At 44.6% G+C, this 26,963-nt stretch overlaps 1 protein-coding gene across 8 annotated transcripts in view; it reads right to left on the bottom strand.

Annotated features, from left to right (window-relative positions):
• SGCD (sarcoglycan delta) overlaps window positions 1-26,963 on the bottom strand; it is a 665,508-nt gene that overhangs the window by 197,880 nt on the left and 440,665 nt on the right. For 7 of the 8 annotated variants that reach the window (XM_050961320.1, XM_050961323.1, XM_050961326.1 and 4 more), the window contains one exon: window positions 1,294-1,479. In XM_050961320.1, the coding sequence (XP_050817277.1) occupies window positions 1,294-1,479 (186 nt within the window). Of the gene's footprint in view, window positions 1-1,293; window positions 1,480-12,764; window positions 12,980-26,963 lie in introns of those variants that run through there. The other variant, XM_050961325.1, reaches the window with a different exon arrangement.

Here is a 26,963-nt window from a genome sequence, read left to right on the forward strand (position 1 = left end):
TTTACAGATTGAGACTAACACAGCTACCCCTGTGATAAATGGCATAGCAGTTAGTCTGTTGGATACAATAAATTTACTCAACCTCTCACTGATTGTCAAAGAGATAACGTAGGTTAGGTCTGATCAGAGTTTGGGCAGAATCAAGTGAAGAAAGGGGAAAAACAAAGATGAGATGCTTCAAAAGTGGTAATCACATCAGGTCCCACAGATCTAAGAAACTGACCAGGTGGAATCTGATCTTACAGCTCTCTCATGAGATAGCTCTGTGGTTACATTTTCAAAGTTAGCACCATTTAAAGACCTGATGCTCCTAAGTAATTTCTACCTGACCAGCTTGACAAAGTTCTCCCCTCCTCAGGAAGTAATCCTATCATTATTACTCTGCTCAGCTCGCTTAAAAACTGGAGTCTGGTGAGTGGCTTTACAGCAGAACTTTCCAACATGTGGATTTAGTGTGTCATGGTGTGATGTTTCACTGTATGCTGACTTTTAGTTTATTTCCATGTATATTATAGGTGAAACTCACTCCCGTACGGAGGGCCAACTAAAGGTCTATGCACAATTTAACTCCTCACAAAAGAGTGTAAATAGAATTGGCTCCAGAGGCTGAAATGGATTCCTTTGTAGTCTATCTCCCATTAGGTTGGACAGGAGTTAATCCATTGACCTTCGGTGGGAGTTGGATTGGGCCCTGTATCTGGGTCCCAGTCAGCAGGTAACTCCTGCTTAAAGTATTAACAGGAGAACCAGATGGAAACTTCTGCATCCAGAGGACAGACTACGCTCTACTAATTTTCATCTAAATAAGATACGCAATGTGGCCAGCTCTTATGATTTTATCAGAAGTTACACAATTTTGTGGGTGTTTTTCATAAAGCCTCAGTTTCTGAAGACATGACATTACATTTGAATCGCATCTTTCATTTTTTTAAAAAGCTTCTAGCCCTCATGAAGAAAAGCTGAAAAATGTAAAGCAAAAAGGCTCAAAAACAGAGACAAATAATAAGTGAAAAAACATCCCAAATTGAACATGTTTTCAAATATGACTTTTCAGCCAATTTCATTATTTTGGGGGACCTAACACATGATTTTTGAATGCCTAGGTTTGTTAAAACTGCATACAGCCTTGAGAATCCTTCTCCAGGAGATTAAGCAGATTACTGAAGACCTTCACACTTGGCCCATAATATCTGGGAACCCAAACACCATGAAGCTGTATCTTAAATGATGCCTGAAGGAAATTTAATTGGCCTTCCCCAGGATTCACCCCCCCTTTTGAAAACCCCTACTTACAATTGTGAAATTCATAACCTTGAGAATCCAGATGGTCATGGCAAGGTTCACCAGGATTAAAATCATTAGGAGTAGCACAAAGAAATAGAGGCATCTCTTCCTCCAGCCGTAAATCCCCACTTTGTATACCTGCGGGCCTTCTGAGCTCTGCATGGCACTCCTGTGTGCGTACTGTTCCTGAGGCATCTGAAACAAGCACAGAAAAATAAGCATGACCGTTACGCTGTAGGATCAATCAAATGGTGAGAAATGTCTTGTGAGAACAATTTGTCTTGAGACATGGATCTATGCTGATTAGAGCATTTTTAAATTCGGAAATTACCAGCTGGACAGTGACTCTCCCTGTGGCTTGTTTCTGTGTTCCTCTCACAGCTCATTTTATATACATCATAACACAGTTTTTATAGAGGCGCACGCACTGTGTAAGGGCTTCCCACAGAGACCACTCTCCAGTGACTCTCAGCAGCTCTGTTTTTTGCAAGGCAGGCACTCCGGGCCCTCTTGAAATCCGGAGAGTAAAATTTTTGCATGCGCTTGGCAAAAGAAGTTGAGTTCAGCAGTTTGGTTTGAAGATGCAATATTACTTCTCAAAGGCTTTCATTAAAAAAAAAAATCACCTCAAACAGAATTATTCTTGGTGGCCAAGAAAAAGGAGAAGGGGAGAGGAGTTTGGCTTCTTTATTTCTCTCTCCTCATCCCTACCCGCTGCCCCAGGTAAACTTAAAATGTCAAGTTCTCCAGCTGCGCATCCCAAATCAAATTACTGCTGAAAGATTTACACCGAACGGATGTTTCTGTTATTGCTGGCTCTGCCACTTACACTTGCTTTGCTGAACAGGGAGGCACTGCGTGTCTGTGGCAGTGCACTGGGAAAGTCATGCAAGGGTCTTGGAGGTAAAAGAGAAGAGAGAGGAAAGGAACCAGGTGTCTCCAAACACCAGCTCTGTGGTGTTCCTGCAAAATGCACAGATTTTTTTAATTCCACCAACAACAGCCTGGTTGTGCAACCCTTAGTGTCTTACTCATGCAAACTCTCCCCTGGATTTCAGTGGGACTTCTAGCATGAGTAAAGGCTCCGATTTGTAAGGGGTGCACAATTCTGGTCACAGGAATAGATGGTAGCATATATGCCATAGTCCTGAGCAGGGAACCACGCAGAGCTGCACCCCTTCAGCCGGAGCACCAAGGAGTTTACGTTTGCCTGAGGCATGATCTCTTTTGGTGCTTTCCTGGGCACAGAGGAGGTGGGCATGTTGCATTAGTCATTGTCCACTCCAACACGCTGGCTTCCTGTGCCTCTTTGCACCTTCTTTCTGGCATCTTGCTCCCAAGAGAAGAAGGAGCCACTTCTGCACTTCCAAATCACAGGGGCTGTACGAGGCGCTGGCACAGCTCTTCGGGTGTAAGAGAAAGCTTGAGTGTGTGTGCGTGCACACTCCTTGTACACCCCTTCTCCCCTGTGCACCCAATATAAAGGTGGTCACAATCTGGCCCTTAACATCCTAACCACAGCGTGAGCACTACCTGCTGAACTAAACTACTGCTGTATAAAAGGCTCCTGACTCATTTTGCAACGATTTCATAGGATTTCCCCAGGGAACTGCTTCTTACCTTTGCAGGCCTGAAGGGACAAGCTGAAGATCATAGAATCATGAAAATGTTGGAATGAAAGGGACTCATCAGGTCTATTGCCCTGCACTGAGGCAGGACTAAGAATTATAACCATCCCTGGATAACTGAAAATTCCTAATACCAAGTAGTTTGCTGAATGTTTTGCAATTAGCCTGCTAGAGACAGATTAAGAGGTTACAGGGAGCTCTCTGGAGCTACAGACTCAAGGCCACACTGCCTCCTTGCTCACTACATCTTCCATCTGTCTTTGTTTTACATGAATTACAAAAGCTGCAACAGAGGATGAAGTGACATACGTCCTCCTCCATACAAGATGGTGAGAACAAAAACTTAATGGAAATGAGAAGTCATTTGGTAGCAACATCTTTATTACCACTATTAGGGTATCTGCTGGCTTTTAGGAGGAGTTTTGTCAGAGCTTTTGTCTTCCCTGGGCCAGACTGTGCTATTAAGGCATAGTCCTCGAGAGATACTGGTGCAGAGCCCATCATGAGTCCCTGTGGGGCAAATTCCTCCTTCGTGTAACTCCATTTGCTTCAGGGCTGAAGTTCATGTCGCATCTTTGGCAACGGAACAACTCATTGCTCTAATGCTGGAGCTCTTTGGCCATTTTGTGCTATCCACCACAGCACAGGACACAGGTGATGGCATGTCTAGGAGGCAGTCTGAAAGAGTCTAGTTTAGGAATCACTACCACTCTCTGGCCTTTGTGCCAACTTTTGGTACAATGTGTGTGCTGGGATGGGAAACAGGATGGCTAAATGGGAGCTTTTCATTCACAGACTGAGGGGTCAGCAGGCTTTCCCTCCTCCTTCACTACACCTCACACCTGGGCTCTGAGTAACTATAATCATCCATTTTGTGCCCCTCCAACTCATACCAGAGACAGGTTCAGCCCCTGGCTCTGGTAAGGTGGCTTAGTGTCTGCACTGACAAATCAAGCATTCAAAATTCACAAGTCAGGCCCCCCAAAATGTGAGATTGGTTTAAAAATCACAAGATTTTGAAAATAATAAATGTTGGTGGGGGGTGGGGGAGGTGTTTATTTGCCTTCTAGTTTTTAAGCCAAGAGTACACTTGGGTCACATTTTCAAAAACTTTTCTCCACAACCTGGAGGGCTAGACATTTGCTTAAAAAAAATACAAAACACCAAAGAGAGCTGATTCTCAAGTAATAACATGACTCCAGGAGGTAGGGCTTTATGTAAGACACCAACTATCATGAGACTCCACCAGGCAACACAATACAATCTCCTCTGCCTACTTTTGAGCCCTGCTCAGCAGCAAGATTGAGTTTACTATCTTTCAGACACGAGGGACTGTATTTCCTTGCAAAACTAAGCCTAGAATCATGTGAGGCACAGAAATGTCAGTCTGTAAAAATAGCCATTCCCAAGCACGGATATCTAAGAGCAATCCAGAAGCTGGAATCTATGTCTCTAGAGATAAACCCAGAGACAAAGGGCCTGGGATTTCCCTTGCAAAAATACACTTAAATATAGTGTGAGGAGCCTCCTCCTGCACCCCAAACCCCTCATCCCCAGCCCCACATCAGAGCCCTCACCCCCTTTCCCCACACTCCAACCTCCTGCCCCATCCCGGAGCCCCCTCCAGCACCCTGAACTCCTCATTTCTGGCCCCATCCCAGAACTCGCACTCCCAGCCCAGAACCCTTACCTCTTCCCACACCACATCCCTGCCTCAGCCCAGAGCCCCCTCCCATACTCCAAATCCCTCGGCTCCACCCCCGAGCCTGGAGACCCCTACTGCACCCCAAACTCCTCAACCCTGGCCCCACCTCAGAGCCCACACCCCTAGCCGGAGGCCTCACCCCCTCCTGCGCTCCCACTCCGAGCCAGCCCAGTGAAAATGAGCGAGTGAAGGAGGGTGGGGAAAGCAAGCGACAGAGGGAGCAGGGATGGAGTGAGCGGGGCCTCAGCGGAGGGACAGGGCAGGGGAGCAGGGCAAGGGTGTTCGGTTCTGTGCAAATAGAAAGTTGGCAACCCTAAGCAGGGTATCCTGGAAAGCACACACTAAATGCAACCTCTCCCTTGGAAAGACTGAACTGTCTCTCTAATCTATTGAATCATGCTGCAGGCTCAGCCAGTCAATGAACCAAACACAAGTACCACATGACTTCAACACGTGACTTCAATCCAGCTCCAAACTCTGTGTACATCGCAAAAAAGTTTCCTCTTTTTTTTTCCACCCTGTGATTCAGAGAGTGGGGAAAATGTCATGTCCAACTCTGGTAAATGTGCAGACACCAAAAGATTTCTGTGGGAACAGCATGTAGCCACAGAAACAGGCTGATTGTGAGTATTCCTGTGGTTCACATCAAACATTTTGTGAAGCTCTCTTCTGAACAGTGATGTATCATGTACAGTACTGCAGCATATATGGGGCCACCCCATGTTTATAACAAGAATATAACATAGGATTCACAGAGAAGGAACGTACTGCACTGACAACAAAAGAGAATGCTCAGATTGTCCATTATCTAGAGGAAAAGAAAAACTGATGAACTTACAGTGCTGAGGGATATTAAACAAATGAGTAGAATGAAAAGCTTTGCAAGGCAACTGCAAAAGAAGCAAAAAGCATCTGCTATCAATATTCTACTCTATGTGAGAGAGAAAAATATGCTAGTTATAGTTTACATCTTGGCAATTTCTCCCAACTTAAACATGAAGCAGCAAACTAAGCACCACGAAGAGAATATTATCTGGAAAGAGTGTTTTGTTTTGCAAGGATTCTTCCTTTAAAAATAGATAATACTGGTTTGTAAAGGAAAATTCAGAGGAGGGGTTATTTGTTGAGCTTTTAGGTTTTTGTTTCAAGAAAGGATAGACATGCCTATTGTCTGACTGTACGTTAGCGTGTGAAAAATTTATATTCTAACAGAAGCGGTAAAAACAGAGAAGTAACATAGCCACTGAATATGTCAGCATTAAAGTGTCCCACCTTTCCACACGCTGGGTTTCAAGACACTTGCATGGAGTCACTGCCACACTTACAACCCTGCTCAAAATCCAGAACTGCAGAGGTTGCCCTTTACAACTTTCCAGTTTTGCCCCCGGCAGCCTCACCCCCAATATTAGCTGTATACCCTAGAAACTCCTTATACCAGATACCACACACAGGGCCTGCTCTAAAGTCCATTGAAGCCATGGGAGCTTTTCCACTGACTTAATGGGCTGAAAATCAGGCCCAGAAGGAGACAGCTTTATTTACTTCTCAGGCTAAGTTTACTCTACAAGCTAGGGGTGTGACCCTGCAGCTCATGTCAGCTCTCATCTCTATTTATACTTCTGCTGGCTCTAGGGTGACCAGACAGTAAGTGTGAAAAATTGGGACAGGGTGAGGGGTAATAGGAACCTATATAAGAAAAAGCCCCAAATATCAGGACTGTCCCTATAAAATCGGGACATCTGGTCACTCTAGCTGGCTCGCTGAGAGCTAGTGGGAGGATGCACACAGGAGCAGGGGATAGACATACCTTTAGAGGCCACTAGGCGAGTGCCACACAGATTTCTCCCTGCAACTTTTTTGCAGCAAGGCCTCAGTATCTGCAGAAGCCTTTGTAACAGTTGTTATGGGCTGAGGATCGCCGAAAGCAGACTCGGACAAAAGGGATCACAAATAAAAAAATTAATAGAAACCACTTTTAATAAATCACACCATGTCTCATTAGTTACAGTCTCACATGCGCCTTCTCGCTTTTATCAAGCCCTGCTTGCGTGGAAATAGCAGATTGTTGATTTCCTGTTTCATGCAGCTGGAGCTCGTCTTGCTCAGGCTGCAGTATCTGCATTATCAATTTATTGAACAGGAGTTGTTTTATCTTTACAGAGAAGGATTTTTTAAAAAATAATCTAATAAGCACACATTTCCGTTGGAAACACCAGTGTCATCAGATCTCCTGCAGATTTACAGGTGGGCAAAGCTGTGTTGGCTAAATCAGGGCTCAGAACAGAGTGAGTCCCAAGAGGAGGAATCAATGCCATTCCTGTGCCTGGGAGTTTTTCTTTTATCTAAATGATTAATGTTTTGCACCAAAATGATTTCAAACTGAAGGGAAATACACTGGAGGCAGGGGAGTTCTGCCTCCATTGGGAGGCCTGCATCTTTTGTCACTGCAATGTCCCAGAGTTCTTGGAAATGACCTGCTCCGATTCTGACCCACTCATCTGTTTGGAGCTGCAAAGAGCTGCTTGCTGAAGTGAAGAACTGAGGCAGACGCAGTTCTCTTCTTACCCAATGAAGTCAGACCCCAGCCGAAGCTTTAATCTAATATACTGACTTCATTCTACTGTGTGTTGTGTGTGTGTGTGTGTAAGCTGTACATCTCTCTCTCCACAGCGCAAGAAATACAATTTTGGGTTTACTCTCCAGAGGAGGTGTGCACTTCAGTGCTGGGCTATTCCTAATTGAGCTCTCCTATGCAGAGCTCATCTCAGCATCTGTGTGAATACAGTGCAGCTGGGTGAGTCTCTGTCTGTGTGGTGCTGGAAGGGGGCTCGAAACACTGTCACAGCAGCACAGAGTAAGGGGAACTCCGGCTGGTGGGGCAGGCAGGCTCAGTGGTATCCCAGTTGGAAGTGGCACCAGGGGGGAACTCGTTACAAGAATCCGTGCTAAAAGGTGCTGACTGTCTTAGACCCCTAAGCAGTGCCCCAGAAGTGCACTTCCACACTCATCTACAGGAGGGGCTCCTGATCTGGAACTTCATGGGATTTGAGAGAGGCAGCGTTTGTCCCTGCAGTTTCCCTGCAACAATCAAAGTGGGCAAAACAGCCATTTGAGCTTACAGGTAGTTCGTTCGCACAAAACAAAGACATATGACTCAGAGGCTGGAGCTACAAAAATGGCTCAATACTTTTGCAGAATATTTATTTATTTGCCTGAGTTTGCATGAGCTAGTGGACTGATCAAGAAACTTTTAAATTCTAATCCCCAGCCGTTCTACTGATTCACACAACAGGCTTGGGCACAGGGACATGGGAACTACCATCCACAAGACCATTATCAGAGGATGGTGGAAAAATCCCGGTAATAGATAATTATTGCATAAATGCCCATAGGGGAAGTTCCTTTCTGACCCCAGACAACTAATGGAGGGTATATATCCTGAAGCATGAGGATTTATACCTCTTTTATAGTTCAACCTATCTTATGTAACTATGGATACTCTCATTGTCTATACAAATGTCTAATCACTTTTTTTCACTTTTCTATTCCTTTTCCTGCCCATGGCCCTGGTTTATAGGTCTTAAGCGTTCCAGTCCTTTTCTCTTCAAACTTCTCTTGGCAGAGTCTTTCCATCATATCCGCAGTCTTCTACGTCCTTTCTTCTGATCTTTTTCCTCCCATGCTTTCTTTGCTGGCCATTCTTCTCAAACGTCCAACCCACCTTAAACGCGTGCTCTCCAGCCTCCCACTGGGAATCCCAAGTTCATCTTCCTGCTAATTTTTCCCATGCCTACTCTGTTTACCCTCCACTTGCCTCCCAATCACCTCCGTATATTATTTGCTACTACCTGTATCTTCTTTTCTTCTATCTCTGCATGATCCACCATTTCCAAACCATACAGCAGGCAGGGACAAACACCCGCAGCATCCACAGAAACATCTAATCCTTTTTTTAAAAATCTTGTGAGTTCCACAGGTATAAAAACTGGGCCTCCACTCCTTCCCCTTTATGCCACTGCTGCATTCAAACACAGTGACCCATCCAGGCATGTGTGTCTTATGGTTGGAGGAAGTTTATGGTCTGACCTAAGAAAGTCTTAAGCAACTTGGAAAGGGAGCAAATTATGGCATCAAACCACATTCCTTATCTGTGTGAGAGCGTGTGGTTACATTTCTAAACACAACTACTTCCTTCTTGTTCTCCCCAAGTGATACCTGCAATCGTGCAAACTGTACACAAGTACAGGTTTAGTTAATTTCCTACAGCTGCAAGTGCTGCACCATGATCGGTGGAAATGGAGTCAGAGGGCCCGTGTTTGCTGGAGTGACTGTTATTGCGGGACACCAGCAGAATAGAGAATGTGGGGAGTGACTCTGGAAGCAACTCAGCCACATGGAAGGAGCCATGCACAGTATTTAATAAAGTTCCACTTGTTCAGCCTAACCTACATTCAGCTTCACTCTCTGTGAATGAAACAGGTGCCCCAAGAAAAGCAGTGAGTACAGGAGTCCGGACGTCATACGTTGGTGCACACCAACTATACATGGGAAGAGAGAGACGGGCATAGGGGACAAAGAGAAGGGAGAGAGAATGGGGAGAGAAAAGTAGGGGACAGAATGAGAAGAAATAAGAGGACAAATAAAGGGGTCGGAGAGAGTGCTAGAGAAAGAATGAGACCAAAAGAGAGAAGAAGGATGAGTCACAACAGAGCAGTTTCAAAGCTGTTCTCTTTTCCCCACAAACCTTTAATGGATTTTCACAGACAAAAAAATACAGTTCCAAACACTCTGGATCAAATGCCTCTCAGGTGTAATTCCAGCAAAGCTGCTCAAATAAGTTAAACGGATGAATTTGGCACATTCGCCACAACAGAACTATGCACTGGCAAAAGGTATACTATGCCAATGGTCCCTCAGAGCACTCGGACCTCCAACATTATTATGAGTGCAATGAAGACCTCTTTGGGACTTTACATTAAGACACCAGGCCATAATGTAGCTGTTTTCACTTGTCCCCAAAGGTTCTATTCAGAGGGAGGAGGCTTTAAAACCAATTTCTGTCCTAAATACATGTGGTCCAGGCTTTCAGATAGTGCTCATCACCAGTGTTCAAAGCAATGCAAATTTCCTATGCACAGCTGAGAACAGAATTTGGTTCAGTTTTGAGCTACCAAGAAACCATGTTTTCTCAATCAGTGGTATCTCTCTAGCCATGAAACACTCTCCCTCTCACCTGCCCCCCTCCCCTCAGCTCATTAACCCATTAGCATCATTAGCCAAAACCATTTACAAAACCCATTCCAATTAACATACATTATTTATACCTGGGACTAACCACAGCACAAGCCTCCTCCACAAAGAATCTAGAAAGCAGCAATAAGTTCCAGCCTCCAGCTTGCCTAACAAAGCCTGAACAACAAGAAGCAGATATGAGCGTGAAATATATACCAAGATATTTTACTCCTATGTCTGTTTTCTACAACACTGTCTAGTCCATTCTCTGCTTATCAGACATCTGCTTTTACACATAACTGTGAGGTTCACGGAGTGGTTTGGTGAAACAACTGATTCTTATGGGAACCTTTTTTTTCTTTTTCAGTAACCCTTATCGGTGAGTTTCACTGTGAACAAAGGACATTATGCTCTTTCAAATACCCACCCTGATTCTGGCAAGTGTAAGGGTATTACTAATCCGTTTTCTGTCTCCACAGTCAGAAAACTTAATCTCTGATCTACTTTGTACATTAACCTCTCTTCCTCCACAATCCTGTGAAATGAAACTGGTCAGGAATTTTTTGTCACAACTTTTTTTTTTTGGGGGGGTCAAAATATTCCAATTTGTCAAAACCAAAACTTTTCATGGGAGGAGGTCAGTTTCAATGAATTTGTCAACTCAGAAAAAAAACATTTTAAAACGTTTGAAATTGTCAAAACAGAACATTTTGAAATTTTCAGAATGAAGAATACAGTCTGTTCAAAATTACTTTTTGGTTCAAAAACTAAGCTTACGAGAATTTTTAAAAAGTTTAAAAAAATTAAAATGGTCAAAATCAAAACAACAGGTTTCAAAATTATCAAAAGAAACTTTTTGAATGACGCAAACCATGAGTTTTTTTGTGGGGAGTGGTGGAGGAGGGAATTTTTCAAAAATTCCAAGAGGTCGACTCTTTGACCCAATTCGGAACAGGAATATTTTTTGATACCTCAAAAATTTTCAAAGCCCTCCAAGCTCTATTTTGAAAACTCTTGATGTAAATGGTCTCACTTAACACAGATTTATCTCTTGACCGTCTCTGGAATCCAGTTCCTCCTCCCTTCCAGCCATCTTATTCTAAAATCCTGAGTGTTAATGTAATTTCCATAGTAACTATAGGTGACCCCACCCTTTAAAGATGTGCTCTCTTTGCTCAGTGAACTGCACAAGCCTTTATTTTAAACCAATGTCTAGCTGCTAATGGACCAAATGAAAATCTGAACAAGGCCACATGAATCTTTGCTCTCCAGCTGCTACGCCAGAATCCATGTTGGACACAGCTGTTGCTAATGGAGCAGTTTGCTGCATTTCCTTCTATCCTGGGATGTCACCTACAGCAAATGCAATATTTTATCCTCAGATGCCGCAGGAGTTTTACTTTACAAAATATGTTTCAAGCCCTCCTGGTGGCAAAGGATATCTTGAAAATGTGACCTGGACATAATTTACGCACTGACGTCTGCCTGAGTCTGCAGACAGCCTCCAGCAAAGAAAGCAGCAGCAGCCAATATAGCCAGTGAGGAAGCTGCCACATCTCCCCCATAAATCTGTCCCTCCCTGCCCCATTCTGAAGCTAGGAAGGTACATGGGTGTGTTGGTTACCTCCCTGTGAGACTGGCTCTCTCATGGTGCGATGCACCCCCCCAGGGCTCCGCACCAAAGTTGCCCAAAATTCATTCAAGGAACAAATCTACTTTACACCATTGCATCTATCCACAGGTTCCTGACTATTCAGCCTAGCTCTGGCTTAGCCTATAAAGCAGTCCTTCACTGATGACACAGAGCGAGGCTCCGGCCAATCCCACACTGGGCTCGATCAGCTCATTTTGTCACTGAGAACATTTTGGGTCACCAAAGGGAATGGCCACTCGGCTACTGTATGTTGGGTCCTGCTGGCCAACAGGAAAAGCAGGCTCTGGGTCTCTTTTCCTGAACAGCAGTTGACTCAGCCCCACGTTTGCACCATCCCTTTAAGTAATGCAGCACCATCTTACCTTCTGTTTTTAACCCTACCCACATAGCCTGGCTCAAAAGCAACCTTGGCACATCAAACGTCAGCTTGGCGAGTGTCTGAGGCGAGGCAGGCTGAAGCTAGAAAAGAGCCTGCCCGTCTGACATTTTCATTGGCCCTGGCAAACACGCCATCCCCTAACTTCCAGACACTAACACTGCATAGGAGGAGATGCTCTCACGGCAGAGGAAAGCCTCCAGCTTTAATGCTGCGACGGAGAGGATGAGAGAGTAAAGCGCAAATCTGGCAGTCTGCTAACCAGGGAAATTATTTGTCACTAATGTGTCTTAGTTATTCTTGGAAAGAAGCTTAATCCTAAGAAAATGTGCAACTAGAAAAGAAACACAAGTTAAATTAAAGTCTTTAGTTCTAATCTCCTAGACTGGGTTTTGTGTTGTCAAATGTGCTTTATTACACTCCCCAAGCCCATCAAAAATGCTACTTTACATATGCATTTATTACCACTGCAGACAATGTGCTGTGTATAATATCCACTGACTGCATCTTGACTACAGTACTTTTTGTCTTGTCTTTTTGTTACACAGACACATACTGATGCCCTTAAAATGCTCTTTGGTTGCACTTAGACTTGTGTTAGAAAAACAAAAAGTTGGGAATCATTTGGTCAATGTGTCTGCAAATATCTGCACACTCAGAGGCAAGAGTTGAACTGGCTGCAGGATTAGCGTGAAAGAAAAGTGAGAAAGAAACTGCCACCCAACCTAAAACTAGTGGTATTCTTTAGCAAACATGCCACAACCGCATATTCCCAAATTCTTCCTCTCTAAACAATTTGCTGAAAGGAAACAGCCTCTCCTGCACCAGAACAAAAGAACAGCAAATCAAACCAATTGTACAGAGAAAGAACAAAAGCCCTCTTACCTCTCTTTCAGTTCCCAGATGCAAAATATACAATCATGGCGTGTGCTGGGGGTACACAAGAAGATGCCGTGTTGCTTTCAGAACAGCACGAGGCCTAGCCCGTGCCTGTGTTCAGAAGCTGCCCCTGTCAGATTTTCCACCAGCAGAATTGTAGCCAAGCCCCTGCCCATGCCTGAAGAATTTCCTGCACAGCATTCCCGTTCTTTTTCTAACTGCTTTGAAACTACACTCTGTCTGTACTTCAATAAGGCTTTGTCAGGCCAAGTTACAGCTACTGGTCTGGCTCCAGACATCAATTGAAAACACATGTGTTTTGCATTCAAGAACCCTTCCCCCTGACACACCCCTGCACTGAGATTCAATTTCTTCACCAACTTTTCTTGAGAGTGGTAGGTTTTGCAGCTAATATCTCTACTGTTTCTTAACATTTTGCCAGTATCAACGCTCTAGGGCTGACCTGGGTTAGCAGGCAGCTTTTCCAGCCCTAATAAAAGCAAAGTAAGATAGGGATTCAAATTTTAATTCACCACCACATTCCCCTTACCTTTGCCTCTGCCTCTAGTGAAATTTCAATTGCAAGAAAAGAAAGGACATTTTTATCCCCTCTAGACTCAGCTCAGCACATCAGAGCTGTACCCTAATCTTGACATACACTCCGATAGCTGCTTATACCAAAAATTATACAATTATTTTTCAAGCACTTTAATTTCTCCCCGCTCTCGAGCTGTGCTAACCCCTGAAAAATATTTAAAGCACTTTGAATCTCTTCTTCCAGGAAATTAACATTACTGTGGTCTTGGCTTAAACAACAAACATAATGTTGTACCTTTAATCAGAATGGGTCCCAGTTTTTAGTATCTGTAATAATTTCCAGATGACACCATAGGTCACCATAATGAACATAGCTTTCTGTTGCTTCAGATGCCCTGTAATTGACACGTGCCTGTGAAGGAGGCTGGAGTAGATGTGGAAACATACATGGATGTCCCCCTCTTTCACCACAGTTAAGTCCCACCAAAGATGAAAAACAACAGCAGAGTTGTCAAGGTAACAATACAGAAAAGAGACAGTTAAAGAGAGAGAGTAATATTTTTTCCCTTCACGTTCTCTTTCAAAACCATGTACACCAGTTTCATCAGTTTATTCTTTTCTGTGAGTTACTGAGGCGTGTAGTCCGGCTGGAGTGTTTATATGAGACTTAAACACAGTCAGGAGTCAAAAGTATACAAACCTTGTAAGCGAGAGGTTTGTATATGGTCTGATCCAACGCCCACTGCAGACACTGGAAAGTCCACTGACTTCAGTGGGCTTTGGATCAGGTCCACAGTAAGGACTTGTTCATCATTCAGGAAGGAGACCTGCCATTCACACCCCGTAAGTAGGATCTTGAAAAACCTCCCTGGGAGTTACCTGCAGGATCACATCTGTCCGCAGTGCTTTAAAAGACCGCTGACGTTACAATAACCGGGCCTGCTCCCGGTGTCTTGAGTGAAAGTGGGACTGGGCCCATGCTGTCACTTTCTGCAAGATGGCATCATTTGGCTCCAACATTCCCATTAAGTAACTTCTCCAAACAAAGCAGTTTAAACCAGATATTGTATTTTCAAATGCACTGTGCAGTCTACATACATAGAACAGATTCTGCAACCCACAGTACCTTAATCCCACTGATTTCAACAGCACCACTTGCCTCTTAGCATGAGTAAGACCAGCAGGTTCTGGCTCAAACTGAAAAAAATCATTCAGTCTGCATGACCTTGCACAACACTAAGCTGAGCAAAAGGGATACAGCTATCCTAAGTGTTACCGATAGCAATAGCATTTCATTCTTATTTGCACAGCTTGTAAGGATTCAACTCCTGACAGAGTATGAATCACAGTCTCTTCAATCCAAAATAGAAAGCACTATCATTCCAGCCAAAGGAGAGTCTCCTATAACTTTCTGCAATGGACACAATGATATCCTCTTTCAGGGCCTCCAGCCAATAACAAAACATCACCACCGCTGTAAAACCCCAGGTATCTGTCAGCATAAACAAACTAAAACAGAATAAAATGAACTGCAGATTCAGATAATGTAGATATTTTGTTATACTGGAATATCAGGCACCTGAAAAAGCGATTGCCAGACTAAACCACTCCATTGCCTTCTATCCTATCTCACCTGGACCCCCAGTAAACAACATACTTAAACATGGTGACTAACTTTCAATGGGACTTATGTGCTTAAATTTAAGCATGCGCTTAAGTGCTTTGCTGGATCCGGGCCTCAGTGAATAGCAAGGCTCTAGCACAGAGGTCTTGAACTCCCGGCCCGCAAGCCTCCCCAATGTGGCCTGCGGGGCTCCAGCAGTTTTGGGGCTGGGTCTCTCCCTTGGGCCCGCCTGCCACCCCTAGGCACTTGCCATCCCCCTCAGGGGCCTCGGCAGCACAGCAAAGCTGAGTGATGTCTCCTTGCTCGTTCCAGTGGCTGCCGGCCCCCCTCTGCAGCCCAGGGGCAGGGCGGGGTGGGGCTGTGCCTCTGCGCCAATGGGACACTCCGGGGGCAGTGCCTAGGGGCAGAAGCGTGTGGAGGCCCACCTCACTTTGGAGCCCCAGGTAAGTACTGCACCTCCAACGCCCTCCCAGAGCCTGCACAGACCCCTTCCTGCCCCCAAACGCCCTCCCAGAGCCTGCACCCTGTCCCCACACTCCTCAGCCCCCAAACTCCCCTCCAGAGCCTATGCCCCATTGCCACACTCCCCTAGCCCCCAAACTCCCTCACAGAGACAGCACCCCCACACAGACCCCCTTCCTGCCTCCGAACACCCTCCCCGAGCCTGCATCCCCTCCCCACACTCCCCCATCCCCCAAACTCCCTCCCAGAGCCTTCACCCCCTCCCCTTCCCACACACCCTCTCCTGCCCCCAAACTCCCTCCCTGAGCCTGCATCCCATCCCCACACTCCCCCATCCCCCAAACTCCCTCCCAGAGCCTTCACCCCCTCCCCTTCCCACACACCCCCTCCTGCCCCCAAACTCCCTCCCAGAGCCTGCATCCCATCCCCATACTCCCTCAGCCCTGAAACTGCCTCCCAAAGCCTGCACCCCATTCCCATACTCTCCCAGCCCCCAAACTCCCTCCCAGAGCCTGCGCCCCATCCCCACACTCCCCCAGCCCCAAAGCAACGAGAGGAGCCAGTGAACAGGAACAATTAACGGGAGTTTTGAGAGGGAGTGTGTGTGTGTGGAGAAGATACACTAACATTCTTTAAAGCCATAAACACCCCCCCCCCGATTAAAAACAAAACATCAACAAAGCAACGAGCTGCAGGAGTAAAAAGAGAATGCAGTCTGAATAATAACATGGATGAACTAGAGTGCCTTATATTAAATGAGGATATTGATATAATAGTAAATAAGGAAGCATTATTTACTCCTCATAAAACAAGAACTAGGGGTCACCAAATGACATTAACAGGCAGCAGGCTGAAACAAACAAAAGGAAGTATTTCTTCACACAAGGCACAGTCAGCCTGTGGAACTCCTTGCCAGAGGATGTTGTGAAGGCCAAGACTATAACAGGGTTCAAAAAAGAATTAGATAAGTTGATGAAAGATAGGTCCATCGATGGCTATTAGCCAGGATGGGCAGGGATGGTGTCCCTAGCCTCTGTTTGCCAGAAGCTGGGAATGAGCGACACAGGATGGATCACTTGATGATTCCCTGTTCTGTTCACTCCCTCTGGGGCACCTGGCATTGGTCACTGCTGGAAGACAGGATACTGGGCTAGATGGACCTTTGGTCTGTCCCAGTCTGGCCATTTTTATGTTCTAGAGACATGTGTTGTGCTCCCTCCTGATCAGGATATCTCCATGCTGCACAGTTCCTTGAGTATACTGTGATTTTCCCAGCTAAAGACAGGCTGCCTAAGCAGGCTTCTCTTTCCTTCTCTTCAGAGACTAACAGCAGAGTAATAGTCAGTGGTTATAAGTTACCACATAGCACTTCCTATGCCATTATATTTATTCTTAGGGTATACGCACTACAGAGAAAACATATAAAAACAATAAAAGAACCTACACGCATGCTACTAAGCTTACTGGAAATTCCCCCCAAACTGTCTTCAGCATGGGCTCTGGCAGGCAAGTCCCTCATACACCCTAAGAGGTTTCTTTTGTGGTCATAAGCTCATAACCGTCTCAGCTGAGAACTAGCACACACATGAAAAGTTTAGTCCACCCTTTATATAGTTCCAAGATCTCTGATCTGAAGTTTCCAGGAGTACATAATTAGCAGACAATGAGTCTCTCCACAAAACATAGTTTCCAAAGGCCTTCCAAGCACCTCCCAAGAAACCCACTTCCCACATATTGTCCCATTTCTTGCAAATTCCTAACATTTACATTAATCAAATCCCTAGAAAATGTATAGATCATCCTACAATAACACAGAAGCAATTGCATTTTTAATACACTGGACACCAAAGGTGTTAAACCAAACACAATAATTCTGTAAAGCTTATCTTAATTTTGAAAGGTTAGTCCAGGATACGGTCAGCCTTTCACACCATAATTCCTAATTATAGCATATTTTCTGCGTTAATGGCATGATGGCAAGTATAGACATGGAGGGTTGACGGCATTAATATTGTCTCTTTTTTTTTCCAATGGTATAATTAGTAGGCCAAATGTATAAATATTGACATGAAAGCTGTGAGGCATCACACAAACCTCACTGGTACTTACGGGCATCTGAATGTGAATTGCGTTTCCGTCTAACTATTTTGACATCAAGAAACACATAAAAAGATCCTTGGAGCCCAGCCATTTTGCCAGAGTTGTTTTCATCCCTTCTCATTTGTACACATTATGTTCAAATGTTTTCAAGCCTCAGTACTGCGGCTTATAGGCACTTAGGTTTATAATTATTGAGCCGTCCTTTGTGTTGCCTCCAATGCTACCTAAGCTCTATGAACTGTGAAGCATAAACTTGAGATTATATTGACATAATTATCTACATACCTACCATTATTTCTCAGTGCTGACAGGGCTTGGAGGACTCAAAGAACACTGGAGATCTTTGAAATGTCAGAAATAAATAAATAATATCAAAGCTCCAATATCCTAGAAATCAGAGATCAAAATGCGTCAGGATTTCCATTTTTTATGGCACAGCTTTGCTACCTGGCAATTCACAGAAGCTCTGGCTGCTGCACTGAAGTTATCCATGTAAGGTCCACAATACTGTGTGTTACTGACAGGAGGCAAGATTATGCCTCCCTTATTCATACTGGGTAGCACCTTGCTCCACAAGTGGCACCTTTGTCTTCAATGGAACCATTTGTGTATTAAGATGTTCCTCAGTGTAAGGCCAAAATCAGGCACAAAATTGACTGGAAGCAGAACACAACAGGTTTAGAATACTCGTAAAAGGGGAAAGGAAATAGGAAACTTTTACTTAAAGTTTGTTGCATTTAAGCTTGACCTGTAGTCAGGCTCACAGTGTTATCCAGTGGTAGCTGAAACCACATTCTTCAATACTTGCCATTGATATAAGTACACAATTAATTCAGCTTAATGGATAATACCTATTTGCATATCACCACCACTACCGTGCCCCCTACACACAGCTCTTGTGCTCTGACAGTTTCAAGGAGTGAGGTTTCCAATGTCTCATTGACACATTCCAAAAGTTTTCATATAAAAACCACAACAAATCAGACAGAAAGCACCTGCCAGCTGAGCTACAGTGTGTATGCACCTGAGGTGGAGGAAGAAATCAGCACAGCATTTTTAAATGCTGAATTGTCTAATTCCGAAATCTCTAGTTTTTTCCCATCCTCTGACTATTCATAAGTATTAACCCGTTAACTATTTCAAAATATGAAAATGAGGAGAAAAGTTAATTTTTCATACATTTTTATCCCGGTTTTAATGTGTTCATAAGCAGTTGCAGGCTTGGACCTTAGTTACAGATGTGTGACAATTATTCATACTTGATATATGAATTCATGTAAGATAAAAGTCTAGGATTGACGGTCTCTTTAAATTCAGAGGTAATGTAGATAATGAGCTCTCTGATAAGTCAACTCTTTTGGTCAGGGATAGCAACCAAAAGAAGGGAGGTTAGATTGGCTCCGTGAAAGGACTTCTCCCAGCAGTGCTGAGGAGGGATGTAATCAGAAAAAAATACAGTGTCCCCATCCTTGTTTAATCAATGGCAATTATTACAATAGCAGGCCTTCATTAGTATGTTTTATTATTTGTATTACCATAGCACTTAGGAGTGCTACTCATGGTCTGGGACTCTGCTGCGCTAGATGCTGTACAAACAGAACAAAAGAGATCATAGAATCATCGAATATCAGGGTTGGAAGGGACCTCAGGAGGTATCTAGTCCAACCCCTGCTCAAAACAGGACCAATCTCCAACTAAATCATCCCAGCCAGGGCTCTGTCAAGCCTGACCTTAAAAACCTCTAAAGGAAGGAGATTCCATCACCTCCCTAGGGAACCCATTCCAGTGCTTCACCACCCTGCTAGTGAAAAAGTTTTTCCTACAGTCCAACCTAAACCTTCCTCACTGCAACTGGAGACCATTGAGATGGCAGTCCCTGCCCCAAAAAGCTTCCGATCTAAGTACAAGACAAGAGACAACAGATGGTTACACACAGACCAGAAGGGGGAATATAAGACAATATTGGTCAGCATGACCAATGGGCAGAAGTCTGTACAATATCCAGTGGATATTTCATAGGAGATAGAGAGAACCTCATCGGAGAAAAACCTGTATGTGTGATGGGGGTCGGGGGACGAAGGAGGAGGGAAAGGATGCGATTTTATAACGAGTAAAGTGACTCCTGTGAGATCCAAGGGATCACAGGCTATAATTAAGTGAGGGCACAGGTCACCAGGGAACCAAAACCGGGGATTTGACTCTGCCTGGCTGGATGGCCAAAAGGGTCCGAGGGGAGAAAAGGAGAAAACACTCTCTAGAAATCTGAGGTATTGTTTATTCCCTGTAACTGAACCCCAGGGGAAGATACACAGGGGCTCGATCCTGGGAGGTGCGGAGCTTTCTGGCCCTGCGATAGCCAGCAAAGCATTCAAGTATGTGCTTTACTTTCAGCGCATGGCCAGCCCACTGAACCTGGATATGCAGGTGACAGAAGATCCCTGCAGCAGAATGCTAAACTGTATTATACTATTCAGCCTCTAGGCGGTGGTGTGGGTAACACACCTTAGTGTTTAAGCACCTTGGGGTACCTCTACACTGAGATAAAAACCCTGGCACTGAGTCTCAGAGCCCTGGTCAGCTGGCTTGGGGACTGAGGCTAACACCTTCAGTGTAAAAGCAGCAAAGAGTCCTGTGGTACCTTATAGACTAACAGATGTTTTGGAGCATGAGCTTTCGTGGGTGAATACCCACTTCGTCGGATGCATGTAGTGGAAATTTCATATGCATATATTTATACCTGCTGCTGAAAATTTCCACTACATGCATCCGATGAAGTGGGTATTCACCCACGAAAGCTCATGCTCCAAAACGTCTGTTAGTCTATAAGGTGCCACAGGACTCTCTGCTGCTTTTACAGATCCAGACTAACAGGGCTACCCCTCTGATAACTGACACCTTCAGTGTAGATGTTTGGGCTCCAGGTGGAGCCCAGGCTCTGAGACCCTCCCCGCCTTATGGTGTCTCTCTCTCTCTCTCTCCTGGAAGGAAGCTCTGTTACCAGACCATAACTGGTAAAGAAGCCTCACCTGTAAGTAGCAGCCCTGCAACCTGCTGTGTACAAGGAATATGTGACAATCCCAGTCTTACCTATCCCCCAACTTCAAAGCATTCCGGATCTGGATCTGATTTTTGCAATTTGTCCCCATCTGTAGTTAACACAGCAGCAGGCTGACAGCTAAAGCGAGACAGGGTAAAAACAGGTCCACAGACTTAGACATCTTAAAAGCAGTGCTGACAGTAATGCTGAGTTCGTCCAGTGGTCTGAGCGGCTTCTATAATACTGTTAAAATAACAGACACTCCAACAGAGACATTCTGAGAGGAACGAAAACTGAAATCTTAAAAGAAGACTTTGTGGCAGATTCTGCCCTCGGTTACACCTCCAGAGTAACTCCAATGACCTCAACTTTGTTACTAGAGCCAATGGATTTCCCCCAGATTTAGATGGAAGCTGGCCCAGTATGTGGAGAGGTGAGGCTCTGAACGGCATGGTTTGCCCTAAGGGCTGGGGACAACCCAGTGAAAGTGGATCTGAAAGGTACAAATCCTCCCATCTCTGATCTGTGATGAAGCATCACACCCTGCTGACACAAAACAAGCATCACGTTCCCAGGTGTTAGGCAGACAGAGATTTAGTGTGTTGGCACTCAGCCTTTGGAGAATTATCAGGTCCTTGCCATTACTGCACACTTGCTGCCAAATGCCTGGATCTGACAGAGGACCCTTCTGCACTCCTGCTCCCACTGTCAGACAGGCACCCGAGGTGAATTAGAAGCCACGAGAGGAGGCAGTGGGTATGGCGAGGTATGTCTACATTGCAATATAAAGCCACGGCTGGCCCATATCAGCTGACTTGGGCTCGCGGGGCTATAAAATTGCAGTGTAAATGTTTGGGTTTGGGCTGGAGTCTGGGTTATGGGACGCCACATGCAGGAGGGTCCCAGAGCCCAGGCTCCAGCCTGAGCCCAAATGTCTATACTGCAATGTGATCACTCTGCTGCCTGAGCCAGCTGACATGGCCCAGTCACGCTTGTTTTATTGCAATGTAGACACACCCACAGAGTTTTCATTTCCTGCGCGGAGAAGGGCTGGAGGCAGGGGAGATTTCTGACTCAGCTTCCCAAGTGTAACCTGCCAATAACATGGACAATGTTCAGTGTTATACATGCTGACCCAAAGTACTTGTGTTAGGCGATTCTCCAGGCCCAGGACCTGTGAATTCCCTGAACTCATTTATAGATCATAGCTTCACTAATCAGAAAACCTCTGCATCATGTCACACCAAGGCTATTTCCCCAGCAGCTGACTGCCCCTTCAGCCAAACATGGATTGTCATGCAATACACTCCGCCTTCACCAACTGACACCTGCTAATTAGTCTGATGATTTCTATCATTTGCAGTTCTTCATGGAAATAATTTAAGGCATACAGACCAGCAGAGCTTGTTATTAGGTAATATGGAAAGTGTTCCTTTTCATTTCTCCGGCAACACTAATGTAATTACCCTGAATCATTCTCAGACTATGTAGGCTGTAATTTTCGAGGCAATATTACCATTAGAGAGTCCTGTTCTGTGAGATGGCATGGGACTTTCTTACATTCTAGATTACATCAATAGTAAGAAATGTCTTCATTTACATTTTTAAACAGAAGGCATGTCCCCATACACAGACACACAACCTTACTCACCCCTTCCTCTATTCTTAGCAGGGCTGTCACGAGAAATGCAAAAAAAGAAACCTTCAAGATTAATATTATACAGATGTATGAGCAAATATTCTGTTGGCCAGGACAATAATTATTCTTCTATTAAAGTCTTAAGGGTAACAAGTATGGGAAACATTATCTGAGCAGCCCTGGCCTTTCTTCATTCAGAAATCAGGTTAAATGCATGCAGCTGCTCTACAAGCTTCATTTTGATATACTACCCTGACGAGGAAAAATCTCCAGCTTGGCCTGGAATAATCGTCTTCCAGGGGTGAAAGGTTCGGTTTCCTTGCTGGTTCCATCATGCTCCTCTTTCTGAGTACAGACATGTCATGCTACCTAAAAGTAATGCAGGTACAGTCGCTGATCAAACTCGCAGTCTGTATATAGCACAATCATTTCCCTTCCACTCCTCATTATTTTTATTCTGTTGGGAAAGAAAGCTCCGCTTGTTTCTGTTACTCGCTGTACTTTTATTATATCATGGGATAGGAGACCATCTGATGCAAGAGAATTTGGTTCTACAGAGCACCCTTCGTAAGCAGCATCTCTGTATTTTTACAAAGCAATTAGTGAGATATTGGTAGAACAGTAACTAGACAATCTGTTAGCCCACAAACTGACTCAGACACTGCCATCTAGCTTAATGAGCTCGGGTACATCATCTTGGATGTCACGACTTGCAGATAATACCATGCAATCTTTCACTGCCTTCTTGACAGCTACTTGAGATGAGCAGAACTGACTGTGGTGCAGTGTGTCTAGTGGAAAGGGGAACACTCTGCTAAATGAGCATCGGCATCCCCCAAACCCACTTCCCGCTGCAGTGTCAGCCACTGGCCATGAGGTCAGTACCCTGCCAGGTGTGGGGTTTGTAATCCAGACCCTGCGGTAAGGAGACAACAGTGCCACTGAGTTATACGCACCCTTTGGCCAAATGTTGCAGATTCTTCCTCTCTGCCGCCACCCTGCAACTCGTCAGTAAGAGGAGATTAGACACCTGCAGTGGTACATAGCACATCTCATGGCTCTATACAGGTATAGAAGAAAGGGTGGATACTGTGGTGCCTCTCAAGATAATATATCAAGTCTCAGTAAAAAGAGACTGAGAAGAAAGCCTTAAAAGGGCACTTGACAGGATCATGAAACTAGACCAATGTCCCCTGGAGACCAGTGGAGAACAAAGGCAATGTTCTAAGAAACCTCTCGATGACTGGCTCAGGGGAAATCTTGCCTGGTCTCGATGATTCCAGAACTCTCAATAGGGGCAAGGCATATATTCTCAGGGTGTTTACCTTGAAGGTCACGAAGACACCACTGGGCAAAAATTCCAGAATCTCACCAATCCTTACAGATCTGCATCAGCTCTGTTGATCCCTGAATCTGTGTTTAAAATCCAACCAAATGGAGGAGTGTTTTCCACTAGCACAATGTCCCATAGCATGGAAATCACTGGAATGGAGAATCCTTTTCTCTTCTGCTGTAACTGTTGCTTCTCAAACTCCAGGTAGATAAATTTTGCCTTCCAGGTTCTGGATGACCTACTGGCCCCCGAGTTAGGGGATCTTTTCTGTGTGGCAGAACCTTAGCAGTTCTGTCAGTTAGGAGAAGAGTCAGAATGGCAGCCTTTTGGGTTTGCTAGGAACAGAGACCCTTGAGACAGGCAAAGAAGATGCGCGTCTTGTGAATGATCTGGGGGTTCAAAGAGGGTCTGTCTTCAGTTATCCATATCTTTCTGTTAAGAGGGATGATGCTATTGGATTGAGGCTCCACTTTGCTGCCGCTGAGTTTGCCCTTGAAGTAGAGGGCGTGTAGGGATGGAAGCTTTCTCCCTCTACCAAGCTGGGGAGGGGATTGAGCTTTCCTGGAGTGGAGGATCAACCAGGACCCTCCCTGCCTAAGGAGATCTACCACAGCAACCCGACTCTCTGTTTTAATTCAAAGACAGTATCTTTCTTGTTTAAAAGTTATAAATAAAGCTGCCACAGCTCTTCCAGCCCACCGCGCCAGACTGCTGCAAACTGTAGCTCCAGTGTGACACACGTTACACAGGGTCTTGCAGATGTAGTGTTACGGCAATGAGTTCCAGACCCTTCCCAGGCAGAGGTGGAGGGGAAAAAAAAAAAACTGTCTCTCTCATCAGCGGGAGGGGCTTATGGCCAGATTTTTAAAAGGTATTCTGGCACCTGACTGCCATTGAAATCAATGGGAGTTAAGCACCTAAAGATCTTTAAAAATTCGACCCTTAGTCTTCACTCCAGTGATGGACAGGCCTGGTACTTCCCCCAAATCTTTGTGTTAACTAAAAACCCCTGGGAAGAATCAATGGATCTGAATATGAAGAAGAATATATGGTTTCAAGCCAATAGTTGAAGTGGGATGTGTGTATTTCCTTCTCTTCCTCTGAAGATTTAATATTCAATTCACTATTCAGTCCTTGCAATTTTCTTTTTCTTCTAAGCTTCTTTCTCGTAGGAAAGCCTACAGTTATAATCATGGATTGTCTAAGACCACAGCGGTTCACACTCCAGCAACCTTCTCCTACACGAGACTGCAGAAATCTTTATTATGGCTCTGGAAGAACAGATGCACTTTAACTCCTTAACAAACTTCTGTGGATAAATACCAAGTTCATCTTTACATCCGGACTTTATTCCTACTGTAACCAAATGCACAATACAGGTGGAAACCTCTCCAGGTTTGGCTGCTTTGCAATTTTCATCGCTGCCAACCACTGTGAACAGCAGTGACGCATGTCATGCCCCACCCTTAATGCTAAAAATAACCCCCATGTGCTCCAGATACTCTCCAATGGGAGAAATAGGTGAGGAGAAGGCAAGTAGGGCTGTGGGATAGTTGGGGGTTGGACTAGATGACCTCCTGAGGTCCCTTCCAACCCTGATATTCTATGAAGCACTGGCTCCTCCACCCAAGCACTCATTGGGCAGAGTAGCAGGCACAAAGGCAAGTAAGCCGTTCCTTTTCAAGAGTTAACATTACCTGCAATATAACAAGGAGCAATGTCTCCTCGGGCTTCCCCTGGGCTGGTGCCACTGACATACCACCTCTTGGAGCAGCTCTGTACCTAAAATCACAATCTAGCCCATAGAAATATTGCATTTGTACCCTGGTAATTAAAAGTCCTGCATGGCATCCTCTAATCGTTCAGAAATGTCCATCTCAGGTCACATTGCTTAATGGTACGGTGGCTTGGGAGTAAGATGCAGTTATATTCCAAAGTGTTAAACTAAATCCCTTTCCCATTAAACCACTTGCCAAATTCAAAGTTAATCTAATGAATGGCTTAATGGTTTGGCATCATTCTGCCTTACAGAAGAGATGCATAGATGAACTCAACATGGGGCATTTATTCACTATAGCTTATGAAACATTTTTTAAAGGACGCTGAAATTTAAGTAACAGGTAACCTACTGTGCCACCACGATGCCATGTAAAGTCTGCAGCAGCACTTACTGCTTGAGAAGGCCAGAGGTTGAGAGTTTCTCAATAGAGTAGTAAATGAGTATCTGAACTACTGGCCTGTTCTCACATCAGCCTCACTGAACATTCTCACTTAACTATCACTCTGGCTATTCATCATCACAGAAATAAAAAAAACCAAAACAGCACTGCATTGACTGTAGAACTCCCGTCCGCACAGCCACAGAGAGGTTAAATCACTGCAACAAAACAGCGAAGAGTTCCGCTGCCTTCACAGAAACCACACAGGCTGTTAGGCCTTCAAAAGAAAGGAAGTGGCGGGTGCAGGGAACACTACATTGAGTATTTTCTGGAACACTGCCAGAGTTTTGCCGGTTTTTCATCTGATACAAACTATCTCCCAGGCTTGTGCCCCTGTTCACTTACCTGTTTTTATTATTTTACTGCAGAAACTCCACTGCAAACCTTTCAAAGGGTAACAGGTCTTTCCAGAAAGCATAAGAACCAGCCTTGCTAGTCAGAATTTCCATGCCCTGTATTACCATAAGTGTGTTATTTCTGTAACGGTTAGCAGCCTGCTATCACCAGCATCCCAGTAACTGTGTACGATATGACTGGGGCTGGTACGTTTACATTAAAAGTTATAGTGCCTGAAGACTCCAAAAACAAATCAATAGAAACACACACATACATTAGACGTGCCTTTGTGGGCTCAGGATTTATTTAATATGTCATGACATGTCCCAGAAACAGCAGGAGAAACCTACATGCTTCAAAGCAATAATTACTTTGAATAGGCAATTAACAAGAAACTTGAGCTGTCTCCTTATTCATAGCATCAGAGCACATAGTAAAACGAATATTTCATCCTCGTGGGCCTGTCATCTATGGATTCCTAAGCACTTTGCAAGGAGGTACCATCTCCGGGCCTGATTCTGATCTCACACCAATTCCACAGTAGTGAAACTCACCCTAAAGCTCTCTGATGTTTAACATGTTTGGCATGTGTACACTCCTGATATGGAATTAACCTCATATAGCTGTTAAATTGAGCACGCAGCTATCAAGTACTTTTAAATGTGGAGGGTGGGAAATCTTCCATAAACAGATACATTCCTCTTCAGGGATATTTAGAATCATGTATCTTTGCCCACATAACAACTTTGGAATCATTTTGATTTGAAAGCTGTTCATTCTTACAATTATTACTACAGAATAGTAGAGACTAGATGCTCCAACCAAGATCAAAGCCCCAGCATGCTAGGTGCTGTACAAACACAGAGTAAGCCATCACTGCACAGGTCCTTTGGGGGGGGCGGGGCGGGGTGTGGGATT

This window comes from Gopherus flavomarginatus, chromosome 7 (genome assembly GCF_025201925.1).
Source record: "Gopherus flavomarginatus isolate rGopFla2 chromosome 7, rGopFla2.mat.asm, whole genome shotgun sequence".
Taxonomy (NCBI): Eukaryota; Metazoa; Chordata; order Testudines; family Testudinidae; genus Gopherus; species Gopherus flavomarginatus.